This window comes from Ptychodera flava, chromosome 20 (genome assembly GCF_041260155.1).
Source record: "Ptychodera flava strain L36383 chromosome 20, AS_Pfla_20210202, whole genome shotgun sequence".
Taxonomy (NCBI): Eukaryota; Metazoa; Hemichordata; class Enteropneusta; family Ptychoderidae; genus Ptychodera; species Ptychodera flava.
The window spans coordinates 6,439,275-6,462,059 of NC_091947.1; the positions used below are offsets into that span (position 1 = coordinate 6,439,275).

At 35.1% G+C, this 22,785-nt stretch overlaps 3 protein-coding genes across 5 annotated transcripts in view; 2 read left to right on the top strand and 1 right to left on the bottom strand.

The window, feature by feature from the left end:
* The window catches only part of LOC139119863 (ELMO domain-containing protein 3-like), a 29,987-nt gene extending 29,521 nt beyond the window's left edge, over positions 1-466 (bottom strand). For both annotated transcript variants that reach the window (XM_070683789.1, XM_070683787.1), the window contains exon 1: positions 323-466. In XM_070683789.1, the coding sequence (XP_070539890.1) occupies positions 323-339 (17 nt within the window). In that variant the 5' untranslated portion in view covers positions 340-466. The remainder of the gene's footprint in view (positions 1-322) is intronic.
* LOC139119867 (small ribosomal subunit protein bS18m-like) lies at positions 11-9,057 on the top strand. Its single transcript, XM_070683793.1, has 6 exons — positions 11-188; positions 575-716; positions 1,211-1,338; positions 2,207-2,290; positions 8,079-8,205; positions 8,853-9,057. Exons 2-6 carry the CDS (start codon positions 593-595, stop codon positions 8,930-8,932), a joined length of 543 nt encoding a protein of 180 aa, XP_070539894.1. The 5' UTR covers positions 11-188; positions 575-592; the 3' UTR covers positions 8,933-9,057.
* Positions 9,058-11,031: 1,974 nt separating this feature from the next.
* Positions 11,032-21,228, top strand: LOC139119869 (uncharacterized). Of its 2 annotated transcripts, none has more exons than XM_070683798.1 (11): positions 11,032-11,188; positions 12,219-12,334; positions 12,882-12,980; positions 13,668-14,264; positions 14,623-14,745; positions 15,292-15,407; positions 15,967-16,042; positions 16,682-16,827; positions 17,412-17,495; positions 17,754-17,841; positions 18,415-21,228. In XM_070683798.1, the coding sequence occupies exons 1-11, from the start codon at positions 11,083-11,085 to the stop codon at positions 18,565-18,567; spliced, it is 1,704 nt and encodes a 567-aa protein (XP_070539899.1). In that variant the 5' UTR covers positions 11,032-11,082; the 3' UTR covers positions 18,568-21,228. The 2 variants fall into 2 exon arrangements, with proteins under 2 accessions (XP_070539899.1, XP_070539900.1); XM_070683799.1 differs by having other exon boundaries at positions 11,058-11,195; positions 18,415-18,743.
* Positions 21,229-22,785: the final 1,557 nt, after the last annotated feature.

The window sequence follows — 22,785 nt, forward strand, 5'->3', positions numbered from 1 at the left end:
AAAATACAGATATCAGTTCTGCGCATATGGACGGTTTGCTTCGACGCCAGTGGCGCTCGATGAATAATTAGTGAGTTAATGAGCCATTACGTCACGCAAATCCAAGATGGCGTAAAATTCAAGGGAGCACGTAAGTTTCTATGTCGACCTCAAGCTCCAGCTGGTGACGAGAAATATCTGAACCTTCGGTAAGACGAATAAATTAAATGCCGTGCATTGTTACATAGCTGCCGATGCACCTTTCAATTCTACATCTTGTAGGCTAACATGCAGATGCATACATAATCACGATTTTGTGACAGAAGCAATACAAAATTCTTACCTGATATCCACCGCCATTTTGAAGAATTTGGCCCCAAGTTGACCTTTAGAAAGACCGCCTAAGTTTATGATATAAATACGACTCGAGTGGAGTAAAAACTATCAATTTGAAGTGTACTCTACAAAATAGAGACATTTTAATGTTTTCATTCTAGATATCAGTGAAATTTTTATTTGAAAAGATCAGTCTTGGCGTAAACTGTCAAATGCATCGTAAAGCCCATTTAGAGCTCCGTATTACTTTCTTTCATAGCCTAGGAGGTTAAACAAGATGTCGTCGTGCGTGGTGAAGATAGCTGTCCGAGCTTCTCTGCCAAGGGTTAGACAGTTTTTCATTGCAAAGAGGATAGTAACATCACAAAATGTACCACTTTTTCTTCGAACGGATAACCGAGGTACATATAGCAAACCCATTAGAGAATCTACAAAAAATTTTCGCATCACTACACTTTGACTCGGGTCTTGCATGCTCTCCAGTGTGTGGAAACTGACATGTGCATGTGGGTTTGTATGACCTCCTATGGCATAATCCTCAAACCACCTGTAATATGCCTATCTGTGAAGATTACAGCCTGGCCCATCAACAGAGAAAAGAAAATGATAGGGCACAGATATTTCAGTCATTGACTTTACCATTAGTTGAAATGTAGCAATGGCAACAGTGGGGATAATGTAGTGACCTAATCAATTGTTACATTTTTTGACAATTGATACATGCTGAGATATATAATGTAACACAAAGGAAATATACTAGTATCCATGAAAGACAATCCAATATAGCTGTTTACAGTGTGAGTCCTGGCTCTTCCTACCTCAAACAATGGCACACCTTTCAAATGTCGCGTTTTCTCTACTAATCCAAGGCATGTGTTCATGTTTTCTTCCATAGCTTTGTTCTGTACATCCGCAGTACAGACAGACAGCAAAGTTGTTTTGTCAGGACTAGATACCACTCACAGTACAGTTGTCAATAATGTTACTGACCCTGCAAATGAAGACGATGGCAAGAAAGACATGGTAGGATTGTACAGCAATTTTGCATATACTCTGCACAAAGGGCAAACAAAACATACCCCATTGAATTAATGTTTTTCGGTATTGTTTATTTTGTCTTTCTTTATTTGAATGATTTAAAAGTTTTAAATGTGTGCTTGGAATTCACTTGAATGTCATGCCAGAAAGATAAATATATGTAAAAGGAATATATCACGATGAATACATTGAAATTCATGCTTCTAGATTAATGATTGTACCTTTACATCAACAAAGTATTGTCATACACAATGTTCAAGATTTTTGTAAATTACAAACATTTTAATACCAGAGTTACCTAATTGTCAAGATAGTTTTGATCAAAAGGTAACATGTAAAAGTACATTTACGAGCCAGTAGCTGTACCTTTTAATGTTTTCCTAGTTTTTGTTTTAATTTCAACTTCAGTTTCCTGTTCAATCCTCAAAGCATATTTGGATACAAAGTGTTGTGCTTGTCAATTAAGCCTGTATATGTATAGACTGCATTGTATTTGTTGACAAGTGAATTCTGGTCTGGACTAGAATTCAAACGTAAACAAGAACCGTGCATGCTGTGTTGACAAGCTCAATAGTAGTGTTTTAACATGCTGAGGGAATAGAACAATAACTTGAAATTGACTGTAAAAAACAAAAATAGTGAAAAAATCTGCAAAAATTTCAGCTACTGGCCATTTACTGAACAATTAAAAAAGTTTCAAATATTTCACATCAAAAAAGAGCCATTGGTAATAGCATGCACAAACCTGAAAAATTTCTTTGGAAAATATTTTTTAGACTGTCAGAGTGGCAATTTTATTTTTGTCTTCTTTAATTCTTACAATTTTTTCTTCCAATGCTTTTTTATTTGACAGCCAGAAACAGAGATTGAAGATCCTTACAAACCTGCAAGAAAGAAATGTCTGCTCTGTGAGCATGATATTGAAGTCAACTATAAGGTGATTGCTTTTTAGCTCATATTTGGTATTTCTATAAATACCAAAAAGAGCTTATATGGTTAGTCGGTGGCATCTGTATGTCTGTATGTATGTATGTGGGTATGTATGTGTGGATGTATGTCCATCACACGCAAAAGCTCCCATACCGCCTAAGCTACCATCTCAGTATTTGGTGTACAGGTAGATGCAGGGGTTGAGATGTGACGTTGTTCAAATGAACACATCAGTGTCAAAAATGTGCAAATGAGGTAAGAAAAAGGGAAATTCTGCAAATGTTCAGGAGTGGTGGCATGCCAATAACTGAAACAGGATACTCCACTGACCTTGAGTCATTTCCTGTCATCGTCTATGAACTGTTACATATTAACAGACCTGTTCAAACTAAGGGACGGACCATTACATCTTGGGAGGGGATGGTCACAATGAAATTGAGAACATTTTTTTACAATTGTAAATCTATAAAAAAGAATTTTCAAAAATGAGAAAAGCTGTGCTAATTTTTTTTCTGAGTAAATTTTCAGATTTATAATTTTTAGCTCCCATAGCCATATGTATATATGGCAATGGAAGCTATTCTTATAGGCTAGGGAAATGTCTGTATGTATGTATGTCTGTATGTCTGTATGTCTGTATGTCTGTATGTCTGTATGTCTGTATGTCTGTATGTCTGTATGTCTGTCCGTCAACATCAAAAACTCCAAAACTGCTGCACATTTCATCTTGATATTTGGTGTGTACATGGATGATGGGCTGTAGATGAGATTTTGTTCAAATGAAGTTGTCATTGCCAAAAATATGCAAATTAAGTGAAAAAATGTAAAAACAGTCAAAATTGAAAATCTCAATAACCACTGAGCAGATTACATGAAAAATTAGCATGTAAGTACTTTGGGCTGACCTGAAATGATTGTGCTGTTTTTGATTTTTTGATATTGTTGAAAATATGCAAATTAGTGCCAAAAAAGGCGTTTTTGGTAAAAAATCTTCTTCTTCATAACCGCTGGTCAGACAGCTTTGATATTTGGTATACAGGTCCCTAAGGATAACCCAACTTGGATTTGTTCAAATTGTGATGAAATAAGCAAATCTATATTTTAAGGAATTTTTTTGTCGTTTTTGGTCAAAAATTTATTTTATCAAAACCGCTCGTCTGACAGCTTTGATATTTGGTATACAGGTCCCTAGGGATAACCCAACTTGGATTTGTTCAAATTGTGATGAAATAAGCAAATCTGTATTTTTAAGGAATTTTTTTGTCATATTTGGTCAAAAATTTATTTCATCAAAACCGCTCGTCTGACAGCTTTGATATTTGGTATACAGGTCCCTAGGGATAACCCAACTTTGATTTGTTCAAATTGTGATGAAATAAGCAAATCTGTATTTTTAAGGAATTTTTTTGTCATATTTGGTCAAAAATTTATTTCATCAAAACCGCTTGTCTGACAGCTTTGATATTTGGTATACAGGTCCCTAGGGATAACCAACTTTGATTTGTTCAAATTGTGATGAAATAAGCAAATCTGTATTTTTAAGGAATTTTTTTGTCATATTTGGTCAAAAATTATTTCATCAAAACCGCTCGTCTGACAGCTTTGATATTTGGTATACAGGTTCCTACAGATAAACTAAATATGATATACAGAATATATGATGAAATCTGCAATTTTGTATTTTTGGTGCAATTTTTGCCATTTTTGGTCAAAAATGTGTTTCTCAAAACTACTTGTCTGATGCCTTTGATAATTGGTATACAGGTTCTTGGGGTTCTCTTAGTGTGATATAGTGAAATTTGATGAAATCTTCACTTTTTGTATTTTTGGGTCAGTTTTTGCCGTTTTTGGTCAAAATATTTGTTTCTCAAAAGTTACTCATGTGATAGCTTTGATATTAGGTATACATTTTTATACATAATTATGATGAAATCATCAATTTTGTATTTTTGCAGCTAATTTTGCCATTTTAGGTCAGGCCATCCTGAAATGAGCTATCAAAGATCTCAACCCTCTTCATCAATACATATGTCACAAAAAGTTGCTCTCTACATAACACAGCAGAGCTCTGTCGACCATTGGGTCGCTTGTTAGCTCCCATAGCCATATGTATATATGTTTACAAGTTTACATTTTATTGAAAATCTCAATAGCCACTGAGCAGATTAGATGAAAAATTAGCATGTAAGTACTTTGGCTGACCTGAAATGATTGTGGCACATCTTGGGTCAGTATCTTGGACTTGCTATTTTTCATGAATTTTTTGGTAATTTTCTCCCATTTTTGGTCAAAAATCTTCTTCTCTGAACCACAAGTCTGATTGATTTGAAACTTGGTATGGAAGTGCATAGGAGTGACCTTTCCCAAATCTGGGCAAATCATGGTGAAATTTGCATTTTTGGGCTATTTTTTTCATTTTTGATCAAAATTTTTTTTCTCTGAAACCACACGTCCGATTGAGTTGAAACTTAGTGTAGAGGTTTTTACGGGTGACGTCAGTAAGATTTGATCAAATTCTGGTGAAATTTGCATAATTTTATTTTATTTGGGGAATTATTTCTATTTGTGATAAAAAAAATCTTTTAGCTTGATTTTAGCTTGTTTTGATAATTATATGGGAGCGACCAGTGACATTGTCACTATTTTTTTATTTTGACGCTGTCTGAGGATACAATGTACATCCATATCACAAGCGCAAATAAAATTGCGTGCTGTAACTACAATATACATATGGCCTAGTGATTTATATTGCTAATAGATTTCGCGAAATGTTGCAGATCATCTTTTGACAAGCTGAGAAGCTGTTTGCAAAAAATGTGTGAAATTTCAATATTTGTGTTTTTAGGACAATTTTTGCCCTATTTTAGCTCCGCTGTCAGCGACGCGGAGCTTATCAAATAGGTTGATTTTCCGTCATCGTCCGTCGTCGTCGTCCGTCGTCGTCCGTCAACAATTGCCTTCTCCTCTGAAACTGCAAGTCTGATTGCTTTGAAATTTTAAATGCAGCTCACTTGGGGTAACCTCACTTAAGTTTGTTCAAATCGTAGTGAAATTTGCATATTTGTATTTTTGGGGCATTTTTGGTGTTTTTGGTAAAAAAATCTTCTTCTCTGAAACCGCTTGTCTGATTGCTTTGAAATTTGATATGCAGTTTACTTAGGGTGACGTCAGACAGATTTGTTCAAATTGTGGTGAAATTTGCATATTTGTATTTTTAAGGCAATTTTTGTCATTTTCGGTAAAAAAATCTTTAAAAATCTTCTCCTTCAAAACTACCTGTCAGATAGCTTTGATATTTGGTACATATGTCTCTAGGGATGATTTATTTCAGATTTGTTCAAATTGTGCAGAAATATGCAAATTTGCATTTTTAAGGCAATTTTTGCGATTTTTGGTCAAAAAATGCATTTCTCAAAAAGTACTGGTCTGATAGTTTTGAAATTTGGCATACAGGTTTCTATAGATGAACTAAGTAATATATATTGAATTTCTGATGAAATCTGTAATTTTGTATTTTTTGGGCAATTTTTACCATTTTTGGTCAAAAAACGTGTATTTCCAAAAGTACTCATCTGATAGCTTTGAAACTTGGTATACAGGTTTCTACAGATGAACTAAATGATATTTGTTGAAATTATGATGAAATCTGCAATTTTGTATTTTTGGGGCAATTTTTGCCACTTTTGGTCAAAAAATGTGTATTTCCAAAACTACTCATCTGATAGCTTTGCAATTTGGTATACAGGTTCCTACAGATCACCTTAATGATATTTATTGAAATTATGATGAAATCTGCAATTTTGTAATTTGGGGCAATTTTTGCCATTTTTGGTCAAAAAATGTATTTCTCAAATAGTACTGGTCTGATAGCTTTGAAATTTGGTATACAGGTTTCTACAGATGAGCTAAGTAATATATATTGAACTTCTGATGAAATCTGTAATTTTGTATTTTTGGGGCAATTTTTTCCAATTTTGGTCAAAAATTGTGTACCGGTATTTCCAAAACTACTCATCTGATAGCTTTGAAATTTGGTATAGAGGTTTCTATAGATGGACTAAATAATATTTATTGACATTATGATGAAATCTGCAATTTTGAATTTTTGGGTTAATTTTTTCCATTTTTGGTTAAAAAATATGTTTCTCAAAAAGTACTGTTCAACAGCTTTGAAATTTGGTATACAGGTTTCTATAGATGAACTAAATTTGATCTTTTGAAATTATGATGAAATCTGCAAATTTTATTTTTGGGGCAATTGTTGCCATTTTTGGTCAGAAAATTTTATTCTCCAAAAAACTACTCATCAGATAGCTTTGGTTGACATGTTCTTAGGGATGATCCAATGTGATATATTCAAAGTACAATGAAATCTTCTATTGTGTATTTTTGCAGCTATTTTAGCCACTTTTTTCTGGCCACTGCATTGAGCTATCAAAGATTTCCACCTACTTCATCAACATGTGTCAAAAATAGTTATTCTCTACATAAACACAGCGGAGCTATATCGGCCGCTAGGTCCCTTGTTGATCAAAACATCTATTTCTCTGTAGCAGCATGTCCAACTTTTGTCATTCTTGTTTTTCTGGTTTAAATATTTCTTGTTGTTTTTCTGGTTGTACTGTGCAGAAATCACTGTCATAACATCAACGTAAAATTTTCCTGCTCTGAACAGATAGAAACAACATTTATTGTTGATCTTTGATACCCATACTGGTATGTACCAATGTTGATCAAATGTGAGCGACACCGTATAATTGCGGTATTTTTGTACTCTGTGACTAATCCTGCTTTGCTTGTACTTTTCAAAGAAAATCATTCAGTTGAGCTGCAAATGAAATCATTGTGTTTGCAACATGAAGCATTATGATTTGTGAAAGCGAGGAAATTACTTCAGGGGACAAGATTGGAAAGAAAACTTAGCCTCACCTACTCTGAATCAATGCACTATTAGGATCCAGAGATAGTGTCTCACTTCTTATCATCATTACACTCTAGTGTATCCTTGTTAAATTTTGTGTATGACTCGGCAGTTTTCACAATATGGTTAAAAGGCCAGTAGCTGTAACTTTTGATTTTTATCTATTTCTGGTTTGTATGTCTATTCCGAATTCTTTTTCCACTCCCAAAAACATGATGTTCGCACCAGACCCAATTTCTCCATGTGTAAAATGCAATGCTAGTGTTTACATTTGAATACTACTCCAGATCAGAATTCACTTGTCAATAGTAACAATGCAATTCACCTATTTACATGCTTCAGGAGTAGAACATGAAAAACAAAAATAGTGAAAAAAATTATCAAAAGTTATAGCTACCGGCCTATTAATATGTATACAAATTTAGGCATGCATTTCCAATCTTCGGTGACCAGTTTACAGATACCTAACATGTCATCACAACTATGCACGATATTGCAAGTATGAGATAGGTAGCGTGAAATGATCCCAACTGACTATGTGTAGTGCTGGCTGACATAGACAAAATATGATGTCAGCACAGCCAAAATAAATAAAATTAATATGTATACATATGTAACATGTATACATATGTAAAATGGTTTTCAGTTAAATTCATATAGAATTAATTCAGAAGCTAACAGCAATAAAAATCCAAGTCCCTTCCATAGTAAGTGATCTATAGAGTCTTGCACATGTTTAGTCTGGTGATATCAACATTATTGAATAGTACTTAGTGAATTCTTAGAAAATTGGACGGTGCAACCTCGAAGGGTCTTTAATTCATGATATGTCATTGAAAAATAATTTTGACCATTTTCATGTTATTTTCTCCAGAATGTACGACTACTATCACAATTTGTATCACCTCAAACTGGCAATATCTACCCAAGACATGTAACTGGCTTGTGCACTCACAGACAGGAGGAAATTGTTCAAAATATCAAAATAGCGAGACAAATTGGTGAGTATTTTGTGTATCATTGCTGTTTAATATCAATACATACCTTTGATAAGTCTTTCTCAGATACTTTTGGCAAATTGCAACTTGTGACCAGTCATCTAAAAGTTACCAACTTCAAGTTTTACATCTGATAACCACTTATTATGTGATTACTATAAGCTATTGATGATGGCAGTGGATTTGTCTGGTTATAGATAATATGACAGAGGAGAATGACATCTGAAAGGGCTTACGTGCCAAACCTTTACCATGAAGTTAATTTTGTATATCCCAATTACAGACCACTATAAGGGAAGGTGACTTGTCGTTGCAGTTACAAATGTAGCATTAAATTATCTGCACAAAGTCTCTCTGATTAATGTACAGTATGGTAGACATTGGATGGATTTGTGTTTAAAGTGTAACATTCTCTGCATTACCACACATATTTTATCCTCCCTTCATGTATTTTATTAGACATTTACCAAAAATGTTAACAGTCAGTGAACAGTCAATAAATTGTCTTCATTCTTTGTAACATAAACTATCAATAAAATGCAAAACTGTTCATATTTTGATGCCTAGGCCAGCCAATAAATATCAATAGCAATAATCTTGGTATGTATTCACATTTGAATTTCTAATTTGTTTGATTTTATTTTTTTCAGGTTATATGCCTGTTGTTTACAAGGACACCACGTTTTTGAAAGATCCTAAACTAACAGATGACAGAAGGCGTGCTTCATGATGGTGGTATTGACAGAAGGAATGAACCCCAGCAATTTCTCTGTTTTCATTCGTTGCGGTTTCTTTTTCATCGTCTCTTCATTTCATGAGTGATATTTGTGCCAATAAAACAAGTTGAAATTGAAATTGATGCCTCGCTTCTTAATTATTAGTATGAAAACAATCCATACCAGTGCTTGACCAGTCATTTATGGAAGTTTGTTTGCCATTCCATGCCTTATACATCCAAAGTTGCATGCTCCATAGGATTCAGTGGTAACTTCTTGATGACGTCACAGGCCGTATGGTCATCATTGGACTGAAAGTGAACTTGAACTATTTTCAACTTGACAACTTCGGGATCTAAAAACATGATGAAATTATATGTTTTACCTAGGAAATACAAAATTTACAAAATTCTGCATAAAAAAAATTGATAAACTGCATAATAGTGATTTAAATATATCACTGCACCATTCAATGATGAATTTTTCTAGTTTTTCAGATTTTTTAGTCTGACATGTAAATAAAACATATGATTGTTTGTATGCAAACTCAAAAATTTGGAGGGAAACCTACCAGTATGTAAGAATGTAAAACAAACATAACTCAAACATGGGACTATGTACCCTCAAGGCAGGAGACAGTTTGCCCTCCTTACTTCGGGCAAATGGTCACCTACCCACTGGCACATAGTCCCATGTTTGAGCTATAATACACATTAATGTTTATCCAATGGTTCTCAGTCGACTGAAAATTTATGTTGTTCCCATACATATGTGTAATAGCTGATCTGAATGTATACACAAAATGTTACCGTTGTTCATGTGTTTTCTGGAAAAGTTGCATACAATAAAGAAAGTGTAAAACAACAATTTTATGTTACAACCGAAATTAACTTAAAATTATGTGGTTTCATTAAAAATTCATTTTAATTTGCTCTGACGACACTCTTCTTAAGGTGGAGCTGCATGTTGCCAACAGTTTTTTTCAAAGCAATATTTCTCATCAAAGATGACAAGGAAACCCCCTCATACTATATATTTTCAAAAAGCGGAGACTAAAGGTTAGTATGGTAGCAGTAGTTTACTCGAATGATAAAGTGTGTGTATATTTTGGGTAAAAAACCTCAATTTTGGTATTAATGATAAAAATTAATTTAAGTCAAAAACTTTACACTATTTTCTGAAATGTAATATTTAACTTGCAAGAAGAGTATATGTAGAAAAAAGCGACTTTTATTTTGCATAATCTATCATTCAAAAATAGCTAGGATTGGAAAAACTGACACTCAAAAAAGTGATTAAAATCATGATTAGTAAAATTCAAATGCCTCTTATTTAAATGTAAGAAATTTATTGCCAAACAAAATAGTTGTTTTTTTAAAGAGCATTTAATGAACATAATGCGAAAATTTCAGAAAATTTGACCCAGCCAGAGTGGAGTTAAATTCCTTGGAAATTTTGAAATTGGGAGGAAAAAGAAGCCAGAAAATTGGGTGATTTGCATTCATTTGCAGAAATTAACACTTCTTTATCACAAAACTTACAATGCTTGACAAGCTAAAAGGTGAACCCCACCAACATTTTAACCTTTGGTTAAATATATAAATTAAAATTGAATGAATATCTGCAAAAACGTGATTTTTGAGCAAAATATGCTGTGTTTGGTGTTTGGACTGTTCCATAGCAAGGTGTATCTAATTTGTTTCATGGAAGTCTCATAATTGATCTGTCAGTTGTTTCTTTGCTTGTTTGTTTTTGTTTATTTAGTTTACTTGTTTGTCTTTGTTCATTCTATTTTTTGGGGACCGTTTTTATTTTTTTTTATTTTTTATTTACTTATTTACTGTTATTCAGTCAAAGTTCCCTATGGTATTCATATGATTTTAAACTTTGGAAATGTTGTGACCTAACATATGCAAATGGGAGTTATATTGGATTTTTGTTTTTTTCAAAAAATACCATAAAAATCCAACAGGTGATTCGCTACAGCCGAAGTTGTACTCGCAGTCACACACAGCCAACTGTAGCCCTGCATGCAGTACCTGGGATAGGCTATGGGGCGCCCTCAGCGGTCGTGTCAGCTACTCGATCGCGATGGTTTGTTGCGATGTGAACGTGTCACCGTGTCACAATGGCGATTAGGTTACCCTGAAGGCGAGCCGGAAGGATGGGCAGTCGGTCGTGCGAGATGCCGCATTTTGTCGTGCTGTGCTCTCTTTCCATCCTAGCGGTTACTTCGGCAGCCGAACCCAAACTTGAAGAAGAGGGCACACGTAAGTTGTAAGCTTGGATTTTTTAGCAGATAACGATTACATGTAAATACATGACACATCTATGAACAACCCGTCAAATATAACCTGTGTTACGTGTAGTGTAGGCTGTGGATAGTGTAGACACAGCTCAAGGCTCAATATAGCTGCAGTACAGTAGCTCGAAGTTTTGCCTGGGGTTGTTGGTCGAACGACCCACAACCAGGCAAAACCTCAGGTTTCTGTACTGCAGCTACTTCACTGGTTAACGGGCGGAAGAAGTGCAGAGTGAGTTTCTGCAGAAATAAACTGTGACAAGACTCAGCAAACCATGATAGACACACCTGACATTGTCATTAGCACCAGTGCTTTACAGGTAGCTAAGTTATGTCAAATAATACCTCAATTACAGGCTTCGTGAGTGTAGTGCTAAATTTTGGTGTCCAACCTGCCTCTTGCCTTTTATAGCCAGATTTTTCTATTTGTATGATGATTTTATGGAAGGAAATTCAAAACATGCAAGAGTTAATTGACAATGAGAAAACAAATGAAAACAACAACAACAACAAATTAAAAAAATATTGTTATTATAAGTATGATTGTTGTTATTATTATTATTATTATTATATCAAGAACTTTCGACTTCAAGTAATGGTGATTTATAATGCTGAAGACAAATGGTGTTACTAATATTGCATATATTTGTAATGTCTATATTATCGTAACATAAGTAAAATTAGTTAATATGAACACAGAAAAGTCAACATTTCTGGTACTATTTTTCACATGCTATAGTACAGTGAAACATTTGTTATGTATCTTAATCTACCATACCATATACTCTCTGTCAGTATAAGTCGAGTGCAATAAAGATTGATTGATTGAACGTTTCTTTTTCACATGATAAATCAATTTTTGAATGGTTAAATGATTTCCAAATTTCCAAACTATATGTCAGTTGCAGGAGTACAAAGAGAAATCATGCAAGGAAGTTGGTATTTTGGGAAGCTTGTTCAGTACATGGCTAATTTTGTAATAAACTTGTCTTCTTTAGGTGAGAAGACCAATGTTGAAGGTCAAGCAAGTGGAAACATATTGTATGGAGGAATTCTCAAAGAATTCAACAAGAATGTTCGGCCAAATGACACTGATGTACAATCTGCAGTGGAGGTAGTAAAATGATGAATTTTTTTGGAATGACGAGATCCACATAGCAACAGGCATCTGCTTATATTTTACATTTTACAAAAATTCACCAAAAGTCCTCATAAATAATTGATATGTATCAAGCCCTTGCAACAAGAGGTCGGGATTATTATTTTCCAATTATGAGCCTTTGGCCACAATAGAATTGCCAATCTAATCTCGGTGCCACAGGGAGATTTACTGGTAGAGTGAATAATCACAAGAAACTGATCTCCATAATTTTACTATCATTTCATTGTTCGTTGCACAAATTCCTAGTGTCATATTTCTGATAAATAGAAGTAAAACAATATTCTTGGATCATGTGTTCATATTAAATAAAAAAGTTACATATCATGATACCATGTGCTGGTAAATATTACAGGGACCGCAAAGCTGTCTATATGTTAGCATGGAAAATATGTGTACAGGTGATAGGATCGGATTATTTCCATGTCACTATTTCCCTTTACTGGTATTGGTCCTTTCACAATCTTTAAAACTATCTATATTATTCTTGTTATTATATTAGTACGCCTTGGACTATACCAGCGTGAGGCATGGTGACAAAGTACCAAAGAATGAAAAGGGAGACATTGTTAGGCCACAAGTACTCCATCCAAAAAAGATGGTATGTATACAAACCAGCCGTTCATGCAGTATAAATCTTCAATACTTTATATTTGTGTGAGTTTATTCTGTGACAAGAATTCTCTCCATATTTTGCTCATTTTCTTAAATCCGCTTACTGTAGCGTGAGAGGTAGGTTCCATATTGCCAATTAATCTCTATTTGCTGTTTCGATGAATGCAAATATTTGCCCACATATTTTAATGTAACAGACCTTTATGTCTGAATTATCAAAGTAACTGCTGTACCATCATATTTGGCAAAACAATTAACTTGAGTGCACGAGTGATTTGGTTCTTTTTATAAAATCATCTACTGGAAAACAGCCTACTCCATTCCAATGACTGATTACTTATGGAGGAGGAATATAACAGAATAGTTAGACTATTTAAATTTAATGATAATCATGATCCTATCACTGTAAACTTTTGAAACTGTAAAAAAACCCAGAATTTTGTCAGCATGTTATCCTGTTCATTTTATGGATAGAAAGCACTGCTAGAAGAGCCACTGTATTAGTTTGCAAAAATATTGTGGTCTCTTGATGATTCTTTTATGTTTGTATTCACAGCTATGGTAGAGTACACTTCACTGAGATCAGATGTTGTCACATTATTATATAGAATAAATATTTGGGAATGTCAATATTTCCACTAACATATTGAATATTGTGTTCTTTCATCGCCAGAAATTACAGTACACCATTGATGGTGTGACGCCTTTCCACTATGAAGTCATCATCATGGAAGGGGGCAGAAAGCAACACCAAAGTCGGCAGGTGATTCTTGGTCTGATGTACAGCTTTGTACTGGCTTGGCCGACAATTCCCAACAGTTATCTTCACCGCTTTGTCATCACACAGGACAGAAAGAGGAATTCTTTTGTCTATCAACACACTTTCTACCTACCAGAACCATTACAAGGTGCCAGCAAAGCAGTAGAGTATTGTGAGAAAAGCATTCTTAGGCGCGATTATGCAACCTCATCCGGCCAAACAGAGACCTCTAATCATGTGACTTTATCAAGCCAATCAGACTCTGACAGTGGTACTCATGTGACCAAAGCTAGCCAATTAGATTGCATCGTGCCAAGAGAAAAACTTTGGAGCCTACCAAATGACGTGAGAACTCAAGAATTGGTGAAACACTTTGAAGTGAAAAATAGGCGTGTGTCTGATGTTTCTCAGGAATATTACCTAGACATTGGGTCTTATAATATTTGGAACTTTAATAGTGTCACCAATGGGGACAAGGGTTATGAGAGAAGAATTACTCATCTTGGAGAGGTAAAGTGAATATCTCTTTTCTAAAGGAAAAGAAGTTTGTAGGATTGAATCATTTACTAACATTAATATGCTGGAAGATAAATTGTTTTAGGATATTCCGTATACTCCTTCCCAATCTGAGTATGGGATCATGGATTGAATGATCCATATTCTGGTTGCTACTTGCACTTGGCCCCAACCTTCTCTGATAAGGGTATTGGAAAGTGCAAGGAACACTGTCAAGCATTGGAATCTTTCTGTCTATGAAGACACTTAACTCTATCACACCAACACCCTGTGAGCTGGATTGACTGCATACCTTTTAATGGTATACAGTGCTTCCATTGTGATGTAACTGATGTTTCCACTTATTTTGCAGATTCTAGCGAAGAGTTCTGCTGATATTGTCGGCTTGCAAGAAGTTCGCTTTGCACTAGGTAAAGGTGGTGACTTGGGTCCCTGCCAGTTGCATCATCTTGTAAAAGCAATGCCAAATCACCAGGTAGGTTGTTGTATGTCTTTTGATCAAATTACTTGCAGAAAATGATTTTGCACATGCAAATTTAAACATGATTGTCTTCAGTAATTTAGCAGAGCAGACACCGTTGAAGACAACTTTATTTTACTTATAAAGGACCAATACATAACGATTTCAAGAAATTCCTTGGGCTTTGCTTAAGTAGTCAGAAGTCTTCACATTCAAGTAGGAGAATGTAATGATGTGATAATGTTTTTATTGCTGCTTTAGAAACAGTACTATGACTTATGAAAAAAATGTCAACATATTTTTCCAATATAAATGTGACTTAAATCCACGAGATTTCCAGCTAACCACTTTGATAAGGTGTCAATAATACATATCCAATTGACCCTTCACCATGTGGAAACCATTTCAGAACTGAGCTTAATTTAAAAAAATTAAAAACTTCAAAAGAAAAAACTTGTCAATTCTTCATTCTAAAATGTGAGATTTTGATGGTATTGAGTGCTTTACCATGAAAAGTATTTCTGGTAAAAAATGTGAACCATATGTCATTTATTTTTGCAGTTTCTTTATCAGCCAGCCATGACTTATGTTGAGGATATTTTTGGCAGGACGGAAGAAGGCTTAGCCATATTTTCAAGATTTCCAATTTCATCTCATGATTTTATACTGTTGCCAAGGTAAGATTTTGATCAATTGTCAACGTGTTCATATGAATTTATAACTGTAAGGCGCTTTAAATAAAATTCTTTGTTTGCCATCCGCGTGCTGGTAGATTTTCAGAGAAAATTAAGAAAATAAACACAATGTTACCACTATTACAAAGGAAAATATTATTTTTTCCAAAGTAAACCAAATAAATAATGAGCTTATGTTAATTAATACACTTGTGTTTTTGTCTGTGTTTGTTTTTTACCCCGGTAGGTTTTTCAAACATCCAAGGATGGCAAACAAAGAATTTGCTTTGAATGGCCTAATGGGACTAACACGTTGTATTTGAATGTAGGGGCTATTTGCCATTCCTACTGTACTTGGAGTTCCTGTGTAATCTGTAATGTATGGACATTGAAATAGAGTTTTGTGTCATAAAGTTAATTTTACAGATGTAAAACAGAAGTTTTGGGTGGGTCTCAGCTTGCAGGTTTTGATACATTAATCAAAAGTAATTAAATCATGAAGTTTGCAATAGATTAAACCTGATGACATTCAAAAAGTGTTTTTCACTATTTTTTTCTTCAGGAATACATCTGACCCAGATGATTTCCATCAAAGAATATTGCTACATGCTGAAGTTGAAATTCCTGTCTTTGGCAGGGTAAGCTTTTTAAAATTCAAATGCTCATTTATATCGTATTAAATCTAATCTTCACTCCATCAGTGTCAGTGCATTTAATGTTATAATTGTTGTACGATACGTTAAAAGTAGGCCGGTAAAACCTATAGCTGTCCCTGAAGTACTCACACACAAGACCCAATGTTCATTCCTATAACAGTTCATGAATAGAAATGGAAAGTGACCCACAAATAATATTTATCCATATAATCATATCATTCAGAGTAGCTAAATTTTCTCATTTGTAGATTTATACACGTACTACCTACTTTTGTTGTCTAATTCAAATTTGTTTAATATTGCAGTGCAACGTTAATACCGGTAAATTTGTTTTGAAAGATAACATGTAATATGTCCAAACATGTAAAGCTACCAAAATATTTGAAAAAAAACACCAAACATACCAAAAAAATTTACAAGTGTTATATGAATACTCTGTAGATTGGGAGAGCCACATCAGTGCATCAGCTATTGTAGCATTATCATTGTGCATTTTATCAAATACCATCATATATAAATAATGGATGAATATAAAATGCCCTGAGCCATGCAACACTAGTTCTGCTCAGTTACTTGGAAAGTAGAATTGTTCGTGAACATTTTTTCTGTTTTCCACCAAAGGTTCATGTATTTTTAACTCATCTATCACTGAGTGAAGAGGCCCGTGATAGGTCTGTCACAGTCATATGGGAGTACATGCAGCGTTTCTCTGGACCAGCTGTCTTAATGGGAGATCTCAATGCTGAGCCACAGTCCAAAGCTATCAGGTAAAGAAAGGTGACTTATTTCCCTACAGAGTAAATGCCAATAAAGTTACTAACGGTATGTGCTACCAACCATGACGATACATAGATGCCATGAATTTTGAAGATCTCATTACTTGCGGAAAGCTTATTTTAATTATTCATATGAAAAGTGACACGCAAACACTACTTGTTGCTATGGATATGAACTAAGGCCTCTTAACATGCATGAATAAGTCTCTTATATTTGAATATTAACAGACAGTATGTGAATTGAGTGGGTATTGAGATCATACATTTTGTAAAAATTTAATCATTAAATCCAAACCTGTAGAAATATTCATATTGGGCAAATTTCCTAGGTATTAGGCAAATGATAAAACATGGGTTCCCAACACAAGTTGAACTCAAGTACTATGTCAATTACTTTTTGTTCTTTGACGTAGATCAAACCAATTCCTAACTGCTCAATGAAATGGGCAGTAAATTTTTTACAATTGTTTTGACAAAAATCCCCAAAATATTATCAATTAGCATTGCCTTAGTTGCAACTGATATTAGTATTGACATTTTCAAGATTATAGATCTTTGTTTATCCTATCTGCTAGATTTCTATCAGGGACAGCTGTGATAAACGGAATGCAAACCAAAGGTCTGTATGATGCCTGGACAATGTTGCATCCAGAACCTAGGTAACTATTGACATAAGACAGATAGTGTAGAAGTATGTTTTCTACTTTCAGGGCAGATGTCACATGCCCCATCATTTGTATTCTACACAGCAGCTTGTTACAATCATATTTTCTCATATGAAAGTTGGCAGAGTGTAATGATACATACATTAAATTTGTATACAAAATTTGATTATTTTATTTATACCCATTGAATGGTAGGTTGATAAACTGAAGCTTGTCAATGGTTCTATTTTGTTTACTTTGCATTTTTGGCAGGCCAGGCAATGATGGAACGTATGCAAGAAATGAAGCAAGAGACTTGGGTCTTACTTTCAGTACTCTCAATCGACATCTACAAAAAAGGGTAAGTTTGATCACATGTGAAGGAAGTAGTCAATGACAATTTAAAGCAGATACCTTCTGCCCTGTGTCAAATGGTAAAGCTGCCTCTGGTACGATGCATTGCCAATATGCTTGTATAGTTGCAAAGGCCACGTTCTTGTAGTTGATATGTTTTGTGTCTCAGTATTAAAATTTGACAAATTTTTGTGCATTGATTTGAGACTCTGTACTGAACAATGTCATCTTGAACCTACCTTTCATTGTTGGAACATCAATGTACACAATATTGCACTTACCCATGGTATTCCTTCAGAACACTGACAATAAGTCTGGTCAGAGGGGTAACCTGTTATGTTGTTTGTAGTCTAGGGTGGCAGAATCATGGATGTCAAGAATGACATTACGAAACAATAAATTGAAAATGTTGAGAGCAGGCTCCCACAATGCTCAGTCAGAGTAAGTTTCAGGACAGACTCATAATGTTCTCATACATTGTTGGAAATTCCTTCTATAACAAGATTTAAATCATCCAAGCCTTCATTTTGGAATTGACTCCTGTCTTCTCGATTATGTTTCTTCAAATTTTCTCTTGCAGATCGACTACATCTTTGTGAGGAACGCTGACAATTTTAAACTTAATAACATGTCACTTCTTGATGATGGCAAACGAAGACTTCATGCCGCATCAGATCACCTTGGTCTCCTAGCAACTCTTGCTACGCAGATGAAGCTACATGAAAATATTTAAGGTTATCAGAGCCTAGTGATCTTGTATATTGTGGACCAGTGACAGTTGATACTGTATGACAATGCAATTACTTTTTATTAAAATTTCTCAATTTTTTTTAATTAACAGGGATGTAGGGATGTACAAAGAAGCTTGTGATATTGTTTTTCACAGTATATTGAAATTGAGAGCATTTACAATTGTACCATTACACCTTATCCATGTCAAATTTTAGGATATGCCATGATATGTCCCTTTCACAATCATGGTTTATCACCATTCTATCGTTTTCTGGTGCAAAGGTGGACTTCTGTACAGAACGGTTGCTGTCATGGTTTCATCAGTGCAAAGGGATGTGCACGGAAAACTAGCTGGAAAGCTTCACTTAACACCTTCTGAACCCACCGGTACCCAAGCTTGTATTTTATTGTTTTTTGTGCATCAATAAAATTGATTTTCAGATATTATTTTCAACAAGGTGTAAGCATAGGTTATGGAAAATCAGACAATCTGTTTTTTTTAATATCATATTATGTCAGGGCTCGAAATTAACTTTTTCCCCTGGTAGTCCACTTGGGCTACCATTTTCTGAAGTTGGTAGTCCAGTGACAATGGCTGGTAGCCCATGCATATTTTAGTTTAGGGACATTTTTTTCGTTAACCAGACAAACAAAAGCAATTTTTCAAGATTCTGCCCATAAGGGGAATTTTCTAGTCATTCGATTTGAAAACTTACACACCTACTACCAAAAGGAAACAGGTATAAGCTCCCCCCCCCCCCCCCCCGAAAAAAAATGTTTCTGGTCCTTGACATTCAGCAAAAGTGATGCGGCGACGCGGTTTTCCTTTCTTTACCCCGTTTTTTTTTTCTTAATAATGCTGCTTTGGCACTATTGATGCAACAGTTATTGTCTTTTATCACTGGCTGCATAATACTTCCGTTTTCTGTTTAGCATTTTTGGACATGCAAACAGGGATATCAAGGATAGCTGTACTGATTAGTATGTGACCAAAAAAAAAATGCCATGACACTCAGGTTCTGAAAAGACGCACGCGGTGACCAGAAACGATCTTTTTTTAGCCTAATGGACAACTGTGATACTCAAAAGTTTGGTGATCTACTTTCAACTTTTTTCATTCTCAGAGTTGTATGAAAATTTTGATATTTGTCATGACAACGACTACGACCTCAGTACGTCGAGACCAGCCATACTGTAGCAGTGCTAAAAATAGACCATGGGCTTTCTGTAGGAAGGAGGAGGCATATTACCTGTGATTGATACATTAGGATCAAAATGCAATGAAAATGCATTTTCGTTGACCATCACTTCAAGTGCCTGTCATTCAAGTACGTCGGTTCAGATATTGGACATTGCACACCAAGTGCTGACTGAATTTTATGTCCCGGTCTTTGGTAGTCCGTGTGGGCTACCATTTCATGGATTTTGGTAGCCCCAGGGAAAAGTTGGTAGTCTGTGGACGCGGGACTACCGCTAATTTCGAGCCCTGTATGTGATTCCAAAGGAAATTTTATTTTTAATTATCAAGAAACGTTAAAGTTGTTACACTAAGTGTCATGTCAGGGGATCGTATTTCATCAAACATATCAAATAAGTTGAGTTTTTCCAAAGAGCTCAGATTTCTGTATCGCATAGGGCAAATCACCACACTTTTGACATGTTTGTTTAATGTTGTAAAAATAGTCGTTTCTTTGTATCGTTATGTGCACACAGCTTTAAGCCATGCTTTTGTTCATTGCGGTGGGGATCATGTCTTTATAAACATCTAAAGAATGTCAAAAAGACTGCCATTTTGCTCCATGCAAATGAGATCTTAAATTGTCTGAAATTTCATATACTGCCAGGTGTATTTCAAACTTTGTAAAGTCCTTTGTTATTATATCTCTTGTCCGACAGAAGTATTAAGTCACAATTTCTGTATGACAGTGGGGAATCACATATTTCAAAGTAAGATTACTAGTAGCATTTGTATTATTGTAATTTTGATATTTTTTAAAATTCAAGGATAGTCATTCAAGTTTCATGGCTTGATAGAGGTGCATAGCTGTTTGATAGCAATGAGTTATAATACCAGTCTTTCCAACTGGTTCTTTGACAAAGGAATGCTTTTCACATCGCAGTGTACAATAATTATAAAAGGTAATACCTCGTCAAGTCACTATTTACATATAAACATTAATATGCACACAACTTACAACTTTCTTGAGGCTGGCCACATTAAACACTTTGTGATAATGTGCAAGCTTCAAATTTCCCAACCCTTGCAACTTGGAACTTTAAGTGAAGCACCGTTCATTTGTTTCACACTTGGGAGCAACTCGGCACAGAGTGTTTGAAATATAAGAGCAACTCAGCAGAGTGTTTGGAATATATTCTTACGCAAAGGAAAGGAATGAACTTGACCACCTTGAAAATAGCATAAGTTACTAGTATCTACCGTGCATTATGAAATTCTATCTTTGAAGATTTGCAAAAACTTGTCCTGTGTTCAAGACTACATGTATTAGACTACTTCAGTCTACATAAACCATTTCACGATGAAAAGCCAACAAGAGTGTTTTTTTTTAACTAACCAAAAAAAGGGCAGGATGTACAAGCCTGTAGAATCTCTGTAATATTTTGTTTCCATTATTCCATAAACACATAAATATTTTGGCTTGAAGTCTTCTTCACTCATGAGGTGTATGATATCCTAATTTGAAAACACTACAGAAGTTACATTTATACAATATGCCACACAGAGTTTTGATTTTTACCCTTCTTCTCTGGCAACATTGGGTATTTTGTAACCAATTTATTAGTCCCCACGGACACCGTCCGGGGGGACTTATAGGTTTGTTCATGTCCGTGCGTGCGTGCGTGCGTCCGTGCGTCCGTCCGTTCACGCAGATATCTCTGAGATGCCTGGAGCGATTTCATTCAAACTTGGTACAAGGATTACTTCATATGTCATACAGATGCACGTCAATTTGTTTTGTGATACGATCCAATATGGCCGCCAGGCGGCCATTTTATTACGATTTTTTCATGTACAGAGCCATAACTCAGGCATGTTCCAACCGATTTTATTCAAAGTTGGTACAAGGACATTGACCAATGTCATACATATGCACGTCAATCTGTTTTGTGATACGATCCAATATGGCCGCCAGGCGGCCATTTTATTACGATTTTTTCATGTACAGAGCCATAACTCAGGCATGTTTCGACCGATTTTATTCAGAGTTGGTACAAGGACATTGACCAATGTCATAGATATGCACATCAATTTGTTTTGTGATACGATCCAATATGGCAGCCAGGCGGCCATTTTATTACGATTTTTTCATGTACAGAGCCATTACTCAGGCATGTTTTGACCGATTTTATTCAGAGTTGGTACAAGGACATTGATCAATGTCATAGATATGCACGTCAATTTGTTTTGTGATACGATCCAATATGGCCGCCAGGCGGCCATTTTATTACGATTTTTTCATGTACAGAGCTATTACTCAGGCACGTTTCAACCGATTTTATTCAAAGTTGGTACAAGCTTATTGACAAATGTCATAGCTGTGCACGGCAATTTGTTTTGTGATATGATCTAAAATGGCCGCCAGGCGGCCATTTTATTACGATTTTTTCATGTACAGAGCCATAACTCAGGCATATCTCAACTGATTTTATTCAAAGTTGGTACAAGGACATTGACCTATGTCATACATATGCACGTCAATCTGTTTTGTGATACGATCCAATATGGCCGCCAGGCGGCCATTTTATTACGATTTTTTCATGTACAGAGCCATTTCTCAGGCATATCCGCCATGTACAAGCCATTTCTCAGGCATATCCGCATGTTTCGACCAATTTTATTCAAAGTTGGTACAAGAACATCGACCAATGTCATAGCTATGCACATCAATTTGTTTTGTGATGCGATCCAATATGGCCACTGTGCGACCATTTTGTTACAATTTTTTTCATGTCCTGAACCATAACTCAGACAGGTATCAAGCGAATTCATTCAAAAGTATTTTTTATCACAGACCTAATGAAGAGGACTCTATCCTCTCTGAGGACCTGTAATCAAAATACCCATTAACAAGTGGGGACTGTGTCATCAACGATGACTTGTTTTTAATAGATTCTTATGTATTATAATTTCTACAAACAGAACAAAGATGGTTTTATCATTTTTGTGTAAAACTCAACAACAAGTGCATTGTTGATGATC

Bases quoted from the DNA above. Each gene is read 5' to 3' on its own strand.
- LOC139119867 (XM_070683793.1), top strand. From the start codon at position 593: ATGTCGTCGTGCGTGGTGAAGATAGCTGTCCGAGCTTCTCTGCCAAGG. The intron at 1,339-2,206 runs GTAGGATTGTAC...TTTATTTGACAG, and splicing joins ACGATGGCAAGAAAGACATG to CCAGAAACAGAGATTGAAGA. The intron at 8,206-8,852 runs GTGAGTATTTTG...TATTTTTTTCAG, and splicing joins CAAAATAGCGAGACAAATTG to GTTATATGCCTGTTGTTTAC.
- LOC139119869 (XM_070683798.1), top strand. From the start codon at position 11,083: ATGGGCAGTCGGTCGTGCGAGATGCCGCATTTTGTCGTGCTGTGCTCT. The intron at 12,981-13,667 runs GTATGTATACAA...TTTCATCGCCAG, and splicing joins TACTCCATCCAAAAAAGATG to AAATTACAGTACACCATTGA. The intron at 17,842-18,414 runs GTAAGTTTGATC...TTTCTCTTGCAG, and splicing joins ATCGACATCTACAAAAAAGG to ATCGACTACATCTTTGTGAG.